Below are 13,808 nucleotides of genomic sequence, written 5' to 3'. Positions count from 1 at the left end.
CTTGGGTATTATTTTGAGGATCATTATTTTTAATTTTCCCAATCTGCAATTGGGGTTGTTTCCTTAAAGCCTGTTTTCATTTTCCCCCTCAGCTTTATTGAGATATAATCAACAAATAACACTGTATAAATTTTAAGGTGTACAACTTGATGATTTGATATACATGTATTATGAAATGATTACACAATTAGGTTAGTTAACACATCCGTCACCTCACATAGTTATCAATTTGTGTATGTGTGTGTATGGTGAGAACATCTATTCTTTTAGCAAATTTCAGGCATACAATACAATGTTAGTAACTACAGTCACCATGTTGTATATTATCCTGTTCTCATTTTACAGATAGATCAGTAGATCACCCATTCTTATTCCTGCTTTCAACTGTGGCCTTCATGAACACACACACACTCTGTGAAGAATACTGTCATTGTATTTAAAAAGTAGTTTAAGCTATTGGGATTAAGAAAACTCACTTATCTTAGCTCCATGTGGATATTACTTTTTAGGGATCTGATTTCAGCAAAATGAAAACCTATCTTCTTCACGGTCTTCTATCAAGGCTTTCCTAGGATCTTAGCTTTCATCTCCACTATTTAGTTTCCCCCTGTTATTTGGTTAGAAAAATCTGACTAAAAGTGGTTTACACAATGGACTAATTATTGTCCCTCATATAAAGAAATCCAAAGGAAGGATGGCTTTGGTTTATTCACCAGTTCAGCAATGTCACAATGAACCAAATTCCTTCTATCTTTCTGCTCTGCCATCCTTAACAGGTTAACTTATTCTCTTAGGCTAGCCCCCCTTTTGTTCTAAGATGTTGACCACCGGCCCTGGTATCTCATGAAGATCTCCCTTAGGTTTCCCCATGTCTCAGTGACCAAAATTGGGTCACATGCTCATGCCTAAAGCAATCACAAACAAGGGAAGTGAGACCACCATGACAGCTTAGACAGTCAAGCCTTCACCTTATAGGCCCAGCATCACTGAAGAACATGTCCACTTGGCAGATGGTGAACAAAAATGAAATTAATTATTAGTAAGGGCTACTGAGTCACCAATCAGCATTTTGCCTGCACTTGTGTTTCCTAGTCCCTCTACTATTTTCATAACAAATGAAAATCCTGAGCGGGAGGAGGTGCTTTTCAGGTTTCTGATGCATTCCAAATATTTTCTTGAATGTGTGGACCATGATTACTCTTGAATTGCCCTGTCCAGGCATTTTGATCCTCTAAGCTATGCTCTCATACCTTGTGTCCTTTGGCACACTGCAGATGTCCCTCTGGTTTAAACAAATAAGTGGGACACTATGTATCTTCCTATTTATGTGTAATTAGGAGTCCTAATACTTTCACTCTCTAGTATTCCCTTTCTAGGGTGGTTAGACAGGCTACCTCAAAGGCAAAGATTTATGTGCCTTTGAATATGTATAATTTGTAATACAAGACCTGGCAGTGCCTCAATCTCTGGATTTCTTTATCCTCAAGTCTTGCCACTCTACTGTTTCATTGTTACACCATGACCAAACATTTTTTATCACATCCTTTTTATGTGTTCTTCACAGATTTCTGTTGCTTCTGGTAGAAAGTTACATTGGTTTCAAAACTCTGTGGCATGTAGCCTAAAATTCCTCCTCTCTGATAGTGCCCAAGTGTGTCCTTGTGCTTCAGTGATTCTAGACTTACTCCAGCCCCTGCAGGTGAGTGCTAAGTTGTATAGACCAATCATGGTATTTTTTTTCCTTCATCCAGTGAGTAGGTAGACATGGACATGTGGCATAATTCCTGCCAATGGGATGTCAGAGACATCTGAAGAGAATGAAGATTGCCTGAAAGAGACATTCTGGGAATTTGGGGGAAGTCTTTCTTATCTTAAAAAGCAAAGAAATGCAATTCTTCTCTTTGGATGCTGTTTTATCTTAATGCTGAAGATATACTGAGGGCAGTCTGAGGACAAAACCAACATACAAGGTCTGAGCCAAATGAATTGCAGAGAAATGGAACCAAGGCTCTAATTATGTCGCTTTCATGGGGGTGTTCAACCTTTGGATTTCTTGTTATTGGATTAAATAAATTTACTTATTTGTTGAAGCCACTTACATTGGGATTTCCTGTTCTTTGTTACTGAAGACTATCCTTATCATGGACGCCCTCATCACAGCAGCCCGCCCTCTCTTGGATTTGGCCTGAGGCAGTGTAGAAGGACAAATTGCACAACCTAATTTTTGAAAAGAAAGGTGGGCAAGATGGATTAAAAATTACTAACCATCTGGAATTTCATGAGACATTTCTTAGACTTTTAAAGTCTCATAAACTCACATAATGTGCATTACCTGAGGACCATGTATTGTTGCTAGAAGTGATTGTATTATATTTTGTTTGTGGTGATGAGATAGTGGAAAGAAGAGAAACCTTCTGTAGTAAGTAGAGTCACTTCCTGAGTGGAGATGGGCTGAAACTAAGCCACCTATTTTACAGAAACACAGACACAAAAATGCTTTTTGAATATTTACTGTATACTAGAAACACTGCTAAAAGCTTTTCATGAGTCATTTAATTGAATCCTCACAATCTTTATGGCATACTTTCCCCATTAATGCCCTCACTTTAATTGTAGAAAACTATGAGTCTGGGAGTTTGACTTGCCTTGTGATTCAGCTAGTCACCAGATAAGATTCTGGGTTCGATTTTTAGCAATCTCAGCCCTATGGCTACAGAAGATGAGAATCTTCTTCAGAGAGCACATAGAAACTTTCGGATCATTTAGGGGGCACGCACATTGGGAATTTAAATCCCTAAGTTCAACATTTCCCCCCTCCTTTGTCCGGTGACATTAGGAACAGCTAGCCACTCTCATTATATTCATTAGTTTGCCAAAAATGTTCAGAAGTATCATATACAATGCCACTCAGTACCTTGCTTCTTATGAGTGGTTGATAAGGAGTATTCAGTAGTGATATTTCGAAACCCCAAAACCCATGCAGAAAACTCATCCTTAAAATTCTATTTCTTTAGAATGTTCTCAGGACCAAAATCTGTATTAGGGTTCTCTAGAGGAACAGAACCAACATAATGTATATAAAGAAATTAATTACAAGGAATTGGTTCATGCAATTATGGAGGCTGAGAAGTCCCAGGATCTGCAATCGGCAAACTGGAAGCCCAAGAGAGCTGATGGTGTAATTCTAACCTGAGTCTGAAAGGCCTGAGAACCATGAGAGCCAATAATAGTGTAAGTTCTAGTCTGAAAGTTAACAGGCTTGAGATCTAAGAAGAATTGATGCTTCAATATGAATCTGAAGGCAGGAAAAGACCAATGTCTTAGCTCACAAAGTCAGGCAGGAGGAGTTCCCTCTCACTTGAGGGAAGATAAGACTTTGTGGTCCATTCAGCTTTTAGTTGATTTGCTGAAGGTTACCCACCCTAGGGAGTGCAATCTTCTTTACTCAGTCTACTGATTCAAATGTTCATGTCATCCAAAAACTCCCTCATAGACATATCCAGAATAATGTTTGACCAAATGTCTGGGCACCTTGTAGTTCAGTCAAGTTGGCACATAAAATTAACTATCATAGCATAGGTAGCCACTAAATTATTTCCATTTTGTAGATGAGTATACTAAGCCTTGGAGAGGTTAACTTACCTAAGGTCACACAAGTAGAGATGACTTTACAATACGGATGAATTTACAGTCTTCCTTCAAAACTCATTTAGCTCTTATTGACAACTAGTCTTGACACCTGACAACCGTAACCACACAAGTTGCTGTAGCTAGGGAGGAAATAATTCAATCCTTTCTTACCCATTCTATTATAGTCTCCACTATAATTGAGGTCAGATGTGGTAAGGGTACTTATAATTCTTCAGTTTGATTAGCTCAACACATAATAGTTAAAGACAGACTTTCTCCTGGGGCGCCTGGGTGGCACAGCGTTTAGGTGTCTGCCTTCGGCTCAGGGCGTGATCCCGGCGTTATGGGATCGAGCCCCATATCAGGCTACTCCGCTGTGAGCCTGCTTCTTCCTCTCCCACTCCCCCTGCTTGTGTTCCCTCTCTCGCTGGCTGTCTCTATCTCTGTTCGCATAAATAAATAAAATAAAATCTTTAAAAAAAAAAAAAAAGACAGACTTTCTCCTGGTCCAGAGACACAGGGCCTAGAATACTCTGAGATTATTACTCATACAGCAAGAAAGAGCAGACCAAGTAGAGGTGTGTTCTGGCTTTCAATAAGAAAGGTTCAGTGAATGTTGCTCAGCATTGCCCTGAATGAGAAAAACTGTGACAAAGAAGAAAACCCACTAACAGAAAAAAAATCTAGTTCAGTCAACTACAGAAAAGTCATCTTGGCTATCAGAGTAGGGCTGTGTTAGTAGGCTTTTCTCATGTCTTTGAAATAACCATATACACTAGTCAACATTTTTTTAAAAGATTTTATTTATTTATTTGACAGAGAGAGAGAGACAGCCAGCGGGAGAGGGAACGCAAGCAGGGGGAGTGGGAGAGAAAGAAGCAGGCTCCCAGCAGAGGAGCCTGATGCGGGGCTCGATCCCAGGACTCTGGGATCATGCCCTGAGCCGAAGGCAGATGCTTAATGACTGAGCCACCCAGGTGCCCCCACTAGTCAACATTTTGTTTGGGATTTCATGCTCACCAAGCAACATTTTAACCAATAAGATGATTTCCTAGACATCCTAATTACAAGATGTGGTATGGGTAGGAGATGTCACATTCTAGACACCAGAGAGTAATGATTCCACTGTTATTAACTGGTTTTTTAGTTTATGCACAATATGATAGAAATAATATTTTAAAATGTATTTACCTGATTTTCTCTGCTTTTCCTTGCTCCTTTTCCCCTGTGCTTTCATCTGCTTGCCTTGGGAGAGTTTTAGGATTGTTACAAGAATAACATGAAAAGAAGGCAAGAGTTAATGTCCCCCAAAGGAACTGAGTTTATCCTAAAGAAACTGGTTTAACTGGAAGAGACGAAACTACTCTTCATTGGAAAATAGAATTCTCCCCACTCTATTCAGTGGAGTAGAGAGGCTCATTAGGAAGTTCAGATTGGGTTTAGAAAATATTTTTGCAGAGAAATAGATTAAATTTTTTATGCTGCTATATTCAATGAGTAAGGGTCTGTCACAAAGGAACGACTAAAATAATCTTTGTAGAAGTCAGAGCCTGATTTCAGGCCTGCAAGGCTGTGGTCCAGACCTGATGTGGTGACCTTCCATCCTGAGAATCCTGCCTGAGTGATCAGGTTGAATCAGAGACCATATCCTCCTTGCCTTGACATCCCCTTCCCCACCAGTTGTGCTGAAGCTCCTGTAAACCCTGTGGTGATCACGTGGTGGTGGTGGTAATAATTCTGTCCTTGGTATCCAGGGAAGGCATCACAGGGCTTTGGCATTTGAACTGCAGCTAAAGTTGTTGTTGTTTTTTTTTTCTTTTGAAGTTCCCAGAACAAAGATGCTATAAAAATAAGAAGGAATAAGGCTAATGAAGGGACGCATCATTAAGAATCCTGTAGAAACACGTATCAGGTCCATTGGGCTTTATCATTCAATAAGGACGTTTTTTGAACAGACTCCAACTTCATGCCAATGAGATAAATGTCTTGGTGATAAAATCGCTATAAGTTCACCAGAATCTGTGATTTCAGTAGAGACTGGTAGATTCATTAATACATATCCAGTGGATCTTGGTATGACTGATCTTACCAAAGGTACAAGAATCTATTTTTTAAGGTGGTCAAACAACTAAAAATCCCTCTAATGGTGAGTTAATTCACAACTGGTGACTATTAAGTTGATTAGCCCTAGACTTGGACCAGAGAGAAGTTACCCAGACAACAGGCAGCTGGGGCGCAGGTGCACCTGCCTAGCTTTACACTTTACCCCTGTGGCTGCGGAAGAACAGGATGGAAGAAATGCCCCAATGAGCAACTACATAGCTGTGTGGTCCCTACAGAGGCAGAAACTCTGGCTTCAAAGAGGGGGCAGGAGAAGGGGAAGTTGTAAATGTTTTGTACACAGTTATGCATGATGAGTCTATGTGAGTCTAGTGAACCTGGATTTACTGAGTTCTGAAATTCTGCAGGACATCCCTTCAAACTAGGAAAAAATTGTTTTACAGGATGATTCACGGGAGAAATGACTTTATGTAACATTAAACTTTGCTATCCCAAAAGAAGAGCTGTTCTCCGTTTCAAAATATTTGAGATAACTTGGTAAATGGAACTTCCTTAAAGTTAATAGGGCAAAGTAAGGACATCTGTTTTTTAAAGAGACTGACTTTAAGGAAAAGAGCTTCACATTCACCTCATTCTTCACTCTGCACATGGGTTTACTTGGTTTCATGGAAGGCCCTAGATTGTAATCTTTTATAGATGCTAACACACACAGGATACCCAAATTCACAAGCCAGCCTGAGGACAGAGGCACCGGCTTCGAGTGGTATAAATGCTGCTTTCCAAGGCAGAGTCGTTTCTAATTTTAGAATTGTGTGTGCAGTTAACTGGGCTCCACAGGCGTCAATGGGCTGGAGAGTAGAGTATGAATATGTCAATTGATCCTGGGATATCCATGAATGTATCAATCGATCGTGGGACATCTGGATCAAGAACTAAGATGCAAGCAAGGGCCTTGGTGCTCACTACACAATTCCCGTGGTAATCAGTAGAGAGGATGACAGTAAAGGACAGACTAGTTCTGGTACACATCTTGAATTCAGCAGGGCAGGCATAGTGTAACAGCCTTACTTCAGCCCTATTCCTTAAAACAAACCAGGGCAATCTGGTATTTCATGTGTTTGCCTCCAAGGTATTTAGCACCCTTGACAGTGTAGTTGCATAGAATAGGGAAATCTAGCCAATATTTTGAAACAAAAAGGCCACTCCTTGTTCTTCTGCTCTTTAAATCATCCCATTTGACCCACTCCCTCTCTTTCGGAGTGTGGTATCATGCCTGTTTGCATTTTCTGATTCAGAAGGGCAACATACAGCCCTTCTATCACAGCTTGATAGGGAGATCTTTAGAATTTTACCAGGAGAGGCACCCACAGGTTCATGAGTGCCTTTCCTCCTCCTTATCATTCCTTCATCTAAATATACTTTATCTTTCAACTACCCGCAGGCTCCATTCAAATTCTCTTTATCTTCAAATGAGTCATTGTCTCCTTTAGCCAAGTTAGGAGAGTGTTTGGAATCCATCTATTTGACAAACTTTAGTTATTTGCTCTGTGAAGTTGTTCAGGTCAACAGGCTTCCTTAGCCTTTCTTTTGTTCTTTCCCTCTTCCCCCTCTCACAGGGGGTCAGACTTCACAGGCTCCTCTGGGCTTTCCTTAAAAAGAGGAAAAGCTCATTACAGGTTTCATTCTGAGGTTATAGTGACCACTCATCCTGTTTAGACAGAGGGCTTTGTCTTTGGTAGAAGGCCCACATGAAGGGGTCCCTAGCCCAAAGCAATAGATCTCAAGTGGCAGGCTTGAAAGATCAACTTGAGGTCTGTGAAGTGACTTGGGACTAATGAAGGACAATGCTAAGGTTGCCATGGCATACTGGAAGGAATCAGACTAGCTCAATGGTCCCAGGGATGTGAGCCCAGAGATGCCCCTCATTTCCAAGCGTCGCAGTGTGGTGTCCTCTGGAACTTGACTCAGTCCTGTGCCAATACTCCCCAAGCCCAAGACTAGGAAACTAGAGTCTTGGCTAGAGCTCTTGTAACATTCGAGAGGCCTTTCCAGATAGAACCAGAAAGGAAAGTAGAAGGATAACACTCACTCATAAGTCCACTTGACTTATGTTCTTGGAAATACCATCTGGTAGTCACACATTTAAATGGCCTCTCACTGTGATGAGAAATGGGTAATGTAAAATCAATAAAGCCTGCCAGCATTTTTCAGAATGTCTTACCGTGAACAAGAAAATAAAATCAAGCCCTCACTGCTGTTATTTAAAAAAAAAAAATCCTAAAATCTGTTTAGAAAATGAATCATTCAGAAATTGGGCAACATTATGCTTAGGTCGCTTGTACAAAGTGGAGAGCTCCAAGCCTGCAAATTGTTCCTTTTCATGAGCAGAGCGCATCTTTCTCATGTTGTGCTTTTCCTACTGACACCATCCCCTAAGCCATCTAAGCAAGGGCATCAGGTTGAAAAACTTTGAAAAGATGCAGCCTTGGTTCACAGGCATCTTCTTTTAGCGGTGTCAGGAAGACCCGGATTCTAATGCTAGTGCAGACATGAACAGCACGGCCTTGGGGTCGTCCCAGCTTCCCTGGGCTGTCTCAAGAACAACTGGATTATGTCCGTGAAAGCATGTGGCACAGCATCTGGGATGAACAGAGCTTTCAGCACCCTTTCCTTCCTTGCCTGCCCAACGTCATCAGCCAGACAGCACTCAGATGTATGCGAAAGTGTGTGCATGGAAATGTAAATAACTTCAGGCCAGGATGAGATGAGAGATCAGGCAAAGCTTTATTTAGCAGAGGTAAGTTTTGTTCCTAAAAATGACTAACTTTTTATTGACAACTCAATATCGGCAGGCTGAAAACCAAGGTCACTTGTTAGGCCTCCAGGCTGTGTTTCCAAGTGTCCTAACAATTTCAAGAATTTTTCAGTTTTGCCTACACACACCCACATACCCCCTCCTCACACTCACTCAACTCACTCACTCACTCACTCACTCACTCACTCACTCACTCACATACTCGCCCATGAAAGGACCTACCAGTCATGCCTCTAGAATGACTTATCTCAGTGGGCATGGAACTAAAAAGTATAAACATTTATTGAGTCCACTTCATTGTGACTCTTCAAATACCTTTGCCCCGCAGATGAAGCTTAAAACAAACGACATGAGCCAGAACACATTTTGTGATAATTTTTTTTCTTCTCTTTAGAAAAAAAAATATGTACAAAAAAAAGCTAAGAAGAGCCAACATGGAAGGTGTCAAGAAAACATTCTGATAGGTACAGACAAGGGAGCTCCTTCTCTCAAAGGAGTTACACGTTAGTTATTACCATGCTAGAAAAATGAGATGCAGTTAAAATTCTAGAACAGTTAAAAGCCACAAAGTCAAGCTGTTGCTCTGGGGCTCTAGGTTGTCGATGCTCTGATACCTTTTCTGTAAAATAATACTGTGCAAAGTGTAAAATATTCATTTTCATACAAAGTCCATACAATATGATATATAAAACTGTTGAGTTGACAGGGGAGACTGGTACAGGTTGCTTTTTGGAAAGAAGTCTGCAGTGTCACCTGCCAGCCCAAGGACACGATTCCAGAAAGACCTTCAGTTTCCTAGACGGGAGAAGCCGTTATCGAAGAGAGAACCATATAGCCCCAACACCCCTCAAATCCAGGAGTCTTTGCCACTTGTTTAGGTAAGTAAGTGACTTCATTAATATATTACTTTAACTTAGAATACAAAACAGGTTAAGAGACAAGGACACAAAGTTCTTTTAGAAAGGAATATTTCTCTCTGCACAATTGATTTTGAGATTTACCATTAACCAACATTGCCCTCCCTGCAACTCAAAAGTTAACTTTCATTAAAATTCAAAAGTTCTGGAGGAGGCAACAAGTATGATAATAAAGGGTTAAAGTGAATTGCTATATCCATTTTATTTCTGTGCCTATAAAACTGAGAAAAGAAGGTGTACAAATATCACAAAACAACATCAATCATTGAATCAATGTGGTTCTTCAATGCACACTGGAACAAGAAGAAAATTTTGTTGGTTTAAAATTCTGGCATAAATATATTAAAACTGACCAAAAAAAAAAAAATCAGGGCAAGCTACATCACTTCCTCATACAAAAAAATGTACAAAACATTAGCCTCTAACTAGATAAACATAATACTTGTCTTCACAGTTTGACATCAAGTAACTGTGTGTCTTGAAGTATCGAATTGGAGGGTGATAAAAAAAAAAACAGCTTGTGACACCTCAGCTGTCTCAGGTGACTTCGGTCATGGAGGCAGAGTGATTCTGCAAAGACAAGCAGATGCAGTCTCAGAGTTGGGTTGACCGACTCACGTGCGCACTCACTCTTCCCAGGCTGTGCCCTTGCGCTCTTATCTTCGGCTTTGCATAGGCTGTTCCCTCTCCCTGAAATGCTCTTCCAAGGCCCCACAAATTGTCACCTCCTCTATTACATCTTCCCTGATACATTTTTCAAAGTTTTTATTTATTTATTTAAGTAATCTCTACACCCCATGTAGAACTCGAACTCACGACCCTGAGAACAAGAGTCGCATGCTCTACTGACTGAGCCAGCAGTGCCCCTAAATCTTCCCTGATTTTTCAACCAAAATAAAATGATTTCTTCAACTAAACTTGGTCTCTATATAATTGTCTTATATTTTATTTACTCAACCATTTTCTAATAGAAACATTTAAGGATCTCAAAGTAACTTTAGTGCATCCCACATTTTTAATGTAGTGTTTTAATATCAAATGATTCTAATTTTTGAAAAATTTCTGTATGATTTATTCTTTGAGTCATGAGCTATATAGAAATGAGTTTAATATTTTCAAATGTATAGAGTGTTTTCCTTTTAGGTGTAGGTATCTTTCAATTTTTTTTTCTAGAGAATGTAATCTGTGTGATACAGATACTGTATGATTTCTTGAGACTTCTCTGTGGTTATTTTCATAATATTTCACGTGTTTTGAGGGTTATATATAATGCACATTAGATCAACCTTACTAATCATCTATATCTTCACTATATTTCATTTGCTTATTAATTAAAAATGTGTTACAATTTGTACTATGATTGTAGCTTTGTCCCTTTTCCTTGTAATTCTATCAATTTTTGCATGTACAGCGTGTTTATACAACCCCTACCTTTTGTTTATATAACTTAAATATACAGGACCCACTTTTTGCAAACCCAACATTTCCTCTTTCGTTTGAACTTAAAACCCCCAATCCATGGGGACAAGAAATAAACTGTGGTGTTAGATTTGATTGATTATCATGGGTTTCTTGATTCCAGTTTGTTTTTAGGACACTAGAGACTTACAGTATATTCCTGAGAGCTCAACTATACATGTTAGAAATGGAGTAGTTTGTTTTTCAAGGTACTTTTATCTGCCGTATTTGTGAAAACTAGAGCTTGATGTATTTCTTGCCATAATTATGTGAAAAACAACTTTTCCTTTTGTGTTTTTACTTTTATAATACACATCCTTTCTGAAAAAACTTCCATGGTCAATACTTTGGTCATTCACATGTGTATAAGATTCTATTTGAGACTAAGTGGCAAAGATAAAGTAATTCAACAGCTGAAGGTAACTAAATGGGTGACTTCAGGCAGATCTCTTTAACTTTCCAGGTCTTTTTTTCTATTTAATACAAAGTCTATAGTATTACTAGTTTCAAATCAAGGGGGGGGGGCATTAGAATTCCTCTGGGAATATTTTCTTAACTATAAATCTTCTTTTACCTCAGAATTGCTGAATTAGAACCTCCTGGAGTAAGGTCCCAGGCATCTGGGTCTCCTCAAATCTGGAGACATTGAGATACCTTATACCAACCCAGAGTGAGTTAACTGTTTCCTCTCTAACGTCATTCCTTTGTTAATATAAACTATGTTTGACAGGCACACAGTTGCTCAGCACTAAGAGTGACTGCTTGGGTGCATGTGGGCAGGGGGATGCGGAACACGGAGAATTCCACGCCTGTCTCTTTAGGATCACAATGACCCTGCGGCTTCCTGGAACGGGGTCTATGTGAGATCACACTCACTCTCTACAGGACCACAAGATCATGCTTTGGAAACCTGACCATTTCTGGTTTGTTGGATTCTATATTTACTTATGCTATGGTTTTTCTTCAGTACTTGGGAAAGATTTTAGGAAGTGCACCCTGTCTCAATCGACCATGCTAAGGGGAATCACAGAAGACAAATATTCAAATCTGAGTTGATGTTTTAGAGAGGAAGAAAAAGCACTGGAGCTCCGGGGGCTCCATGTGGCAAGAAAGAAGGTCTTGGGAGGAGGGAAAGGAGGGTGACCAGGTCCCCTCCCATCCAGTCTTCTCCTTGAGTATCTTGAACAATGGGATGGATTTCACATGTCTGAATGCATGCTCTGAAGAAAGATTCATATTTTCTCTCAGATCCCCAAAGTTTTTCTTCCTGGGAAGATGGTTCTATCCCAGAAATTACAAAGGAGGCATCTTCCAATAGAAAACACAGGTGTTGGTGTTGCACAGAGAGTTCTTGTCCCCAGGAGAAAACACAGGGCATATTTATTTTGGAAGATCAGTAGCTCAGTTCAAACACACTATCCTCTACTGTATGTTTCCTTTGAATGCTAAGAGATGTAGACAAGTCAAGCAGAGAAAGACAATTATCATATGGTTTCACTCATTTTATGGAACATAAGAAATAGGAGGATCGGCAGGAGAAGAAAGGGAAGAAGAAGGGGGGGGTAAAGAGAAGGGGGAATGAACCATGAGAGACTATGGATTCTGGGAAACAAACTGAGGGCTTCAGAGAGGAGGGGGGTGGGGGATTGGGATAGGCTGGTGATGGGTAGTAAGGAGGGCATGTATTGCAAGGTGTACTGGGTGTTATACGCAGGTAAGGAATCACAGAACTTTACATCAAAAAATGGGGATGTACTGTATGGTGACTAACATAATATAATAAAAAATATTATTATAAAAAATTTTTTTTTAAAGTATAAAAAAAAAGATTTCCAGATGGAATTTTCCTTGAATGGAATGCCAGGCTGTGTGGTATAGTACATTGAGTAGGGCCATTAGAATTAGATGGGCCTGTTTTAATTTTGACTTGGTGACCTTGGGCATGTTTCTTAAATTCTTTGTGTTTTACTGACTTCATCTACAAAACAGAATTAACAATACCAATTGCAGGATGGTTGTGAGGATCGAGTGTGATCACTTGCAATAAATGCGAATTTTCTTTTCTTGGCCAACAAATAAAGAGTGTAATCATCCTAACTACACGTGGAAACATTCGATACTAAAAGCGGATGCTTTGTTACTTGAGTCTTCTACCGTTGGTGTGGAAGGCATCACTTGAGAAGTACACTCTCCAGCATCCTATAGCTTTACTTTGACGAGCCTGCAGAAGTCTTGTTGTTTCTTATTAATTTCTATTTTCTTTGGAGGTTCGATAGTGGCTATGGTCTGATTTTAGGTTCTTGGTTTTGTCTCAAGTATTTAGTTCAGGTTTTGGTTCTGGCTTGCCTCTATCCATCAAATATTCGTTTCACACCTAGCGAACACCAGGAAGTACGGAGAGTAAATAAGACCTGGTTCACAGTGTTCAGATCCTCAAAGATCTCCAAGTTCTTGGGGGGAGGGGCAGAGATGAAGGGACACTATTGGTATCCATTGGGCAGGACAATCACACAAAGGGCTGTGTATGCAGAAAAGACCTCATTGTAACCAGATGGGGTGACAGACATGGAAATAAAGACACATGGACAGGTGTGAAAGAAGCTCACCTACTGCCTGTAGTGAATAATAGTAGATATTTTGAAGGACTCTTTTATCTATTTTGTGGAAGATCAGTTTTTGAAACTCTGTTTGGCATTTCATTTTTCAGTGTAAGTGGAACTCCCCTAAATATGGCCTAGATGTCTCTCTGACCTGGAGGGTCAACTATTAATTGTTCTGCAGGACAAAACAGACAGAGAAGGTTCCCAACAGGGGGTAGTGCTTGAGCAGTGTTGGGCAGAAGCCTGGGGTGGAAAGGGGGTGTCCTTAAACCAGGATGTTCAAGGCAAAGTAGGCAGCATTTCAAAGAACACAGATACTGCCATGTT

General features: G+C 40.0%; 1 protein-coding gene across 2 annotated transcripts in view; it reads right to left on the bottom strand.

Annotated features, from left to right (window-relative positions):
- Positions 1 to 8,870: 8,870 nt before the first annotated feature.
- PLPPR1 (phospholipid phosphatase related 1) overlaps positions 8,871 to 13,808 on the bottom strand; it is a 252,822-nt gene continuing 247,884 nt past the window's right edge. For both annotated transcript variants that reach the window (XM_034664211.1, XM_002926473.4), the window contains exon 8: positions 8,871 to 9,993. In XM_034664211.1, the coding sequence (XP_034520102.1) occupies positions 9,961 to 9,993 (33 nt within the window). In that variant the 3' untranslated portion in view covers positions 8,871 to 9,960. The remainder of the gene's footprint in view (positions 9,994 to 13,808) is intronic.

Source organism: Ailuropoda melanoleuca, chromosome 7 (genome assembly GCF_002007445.2).
Source record: "Ailuropoda melanoleuca isolate Jingjing chromosome 7, ASM200744v2, whole genome shotgun sequence".
In the NCBI taxonomy this organism is placed as follows: Eukaryota; Metazoa; Chordata; class Mammalia; order Carnivora; family Ursidae; genus Ailuropoda; species Ailuropoda melanoleuca.
This window is presented reverse-complemented; position numbering and strand designations above follow the sequence as displayed.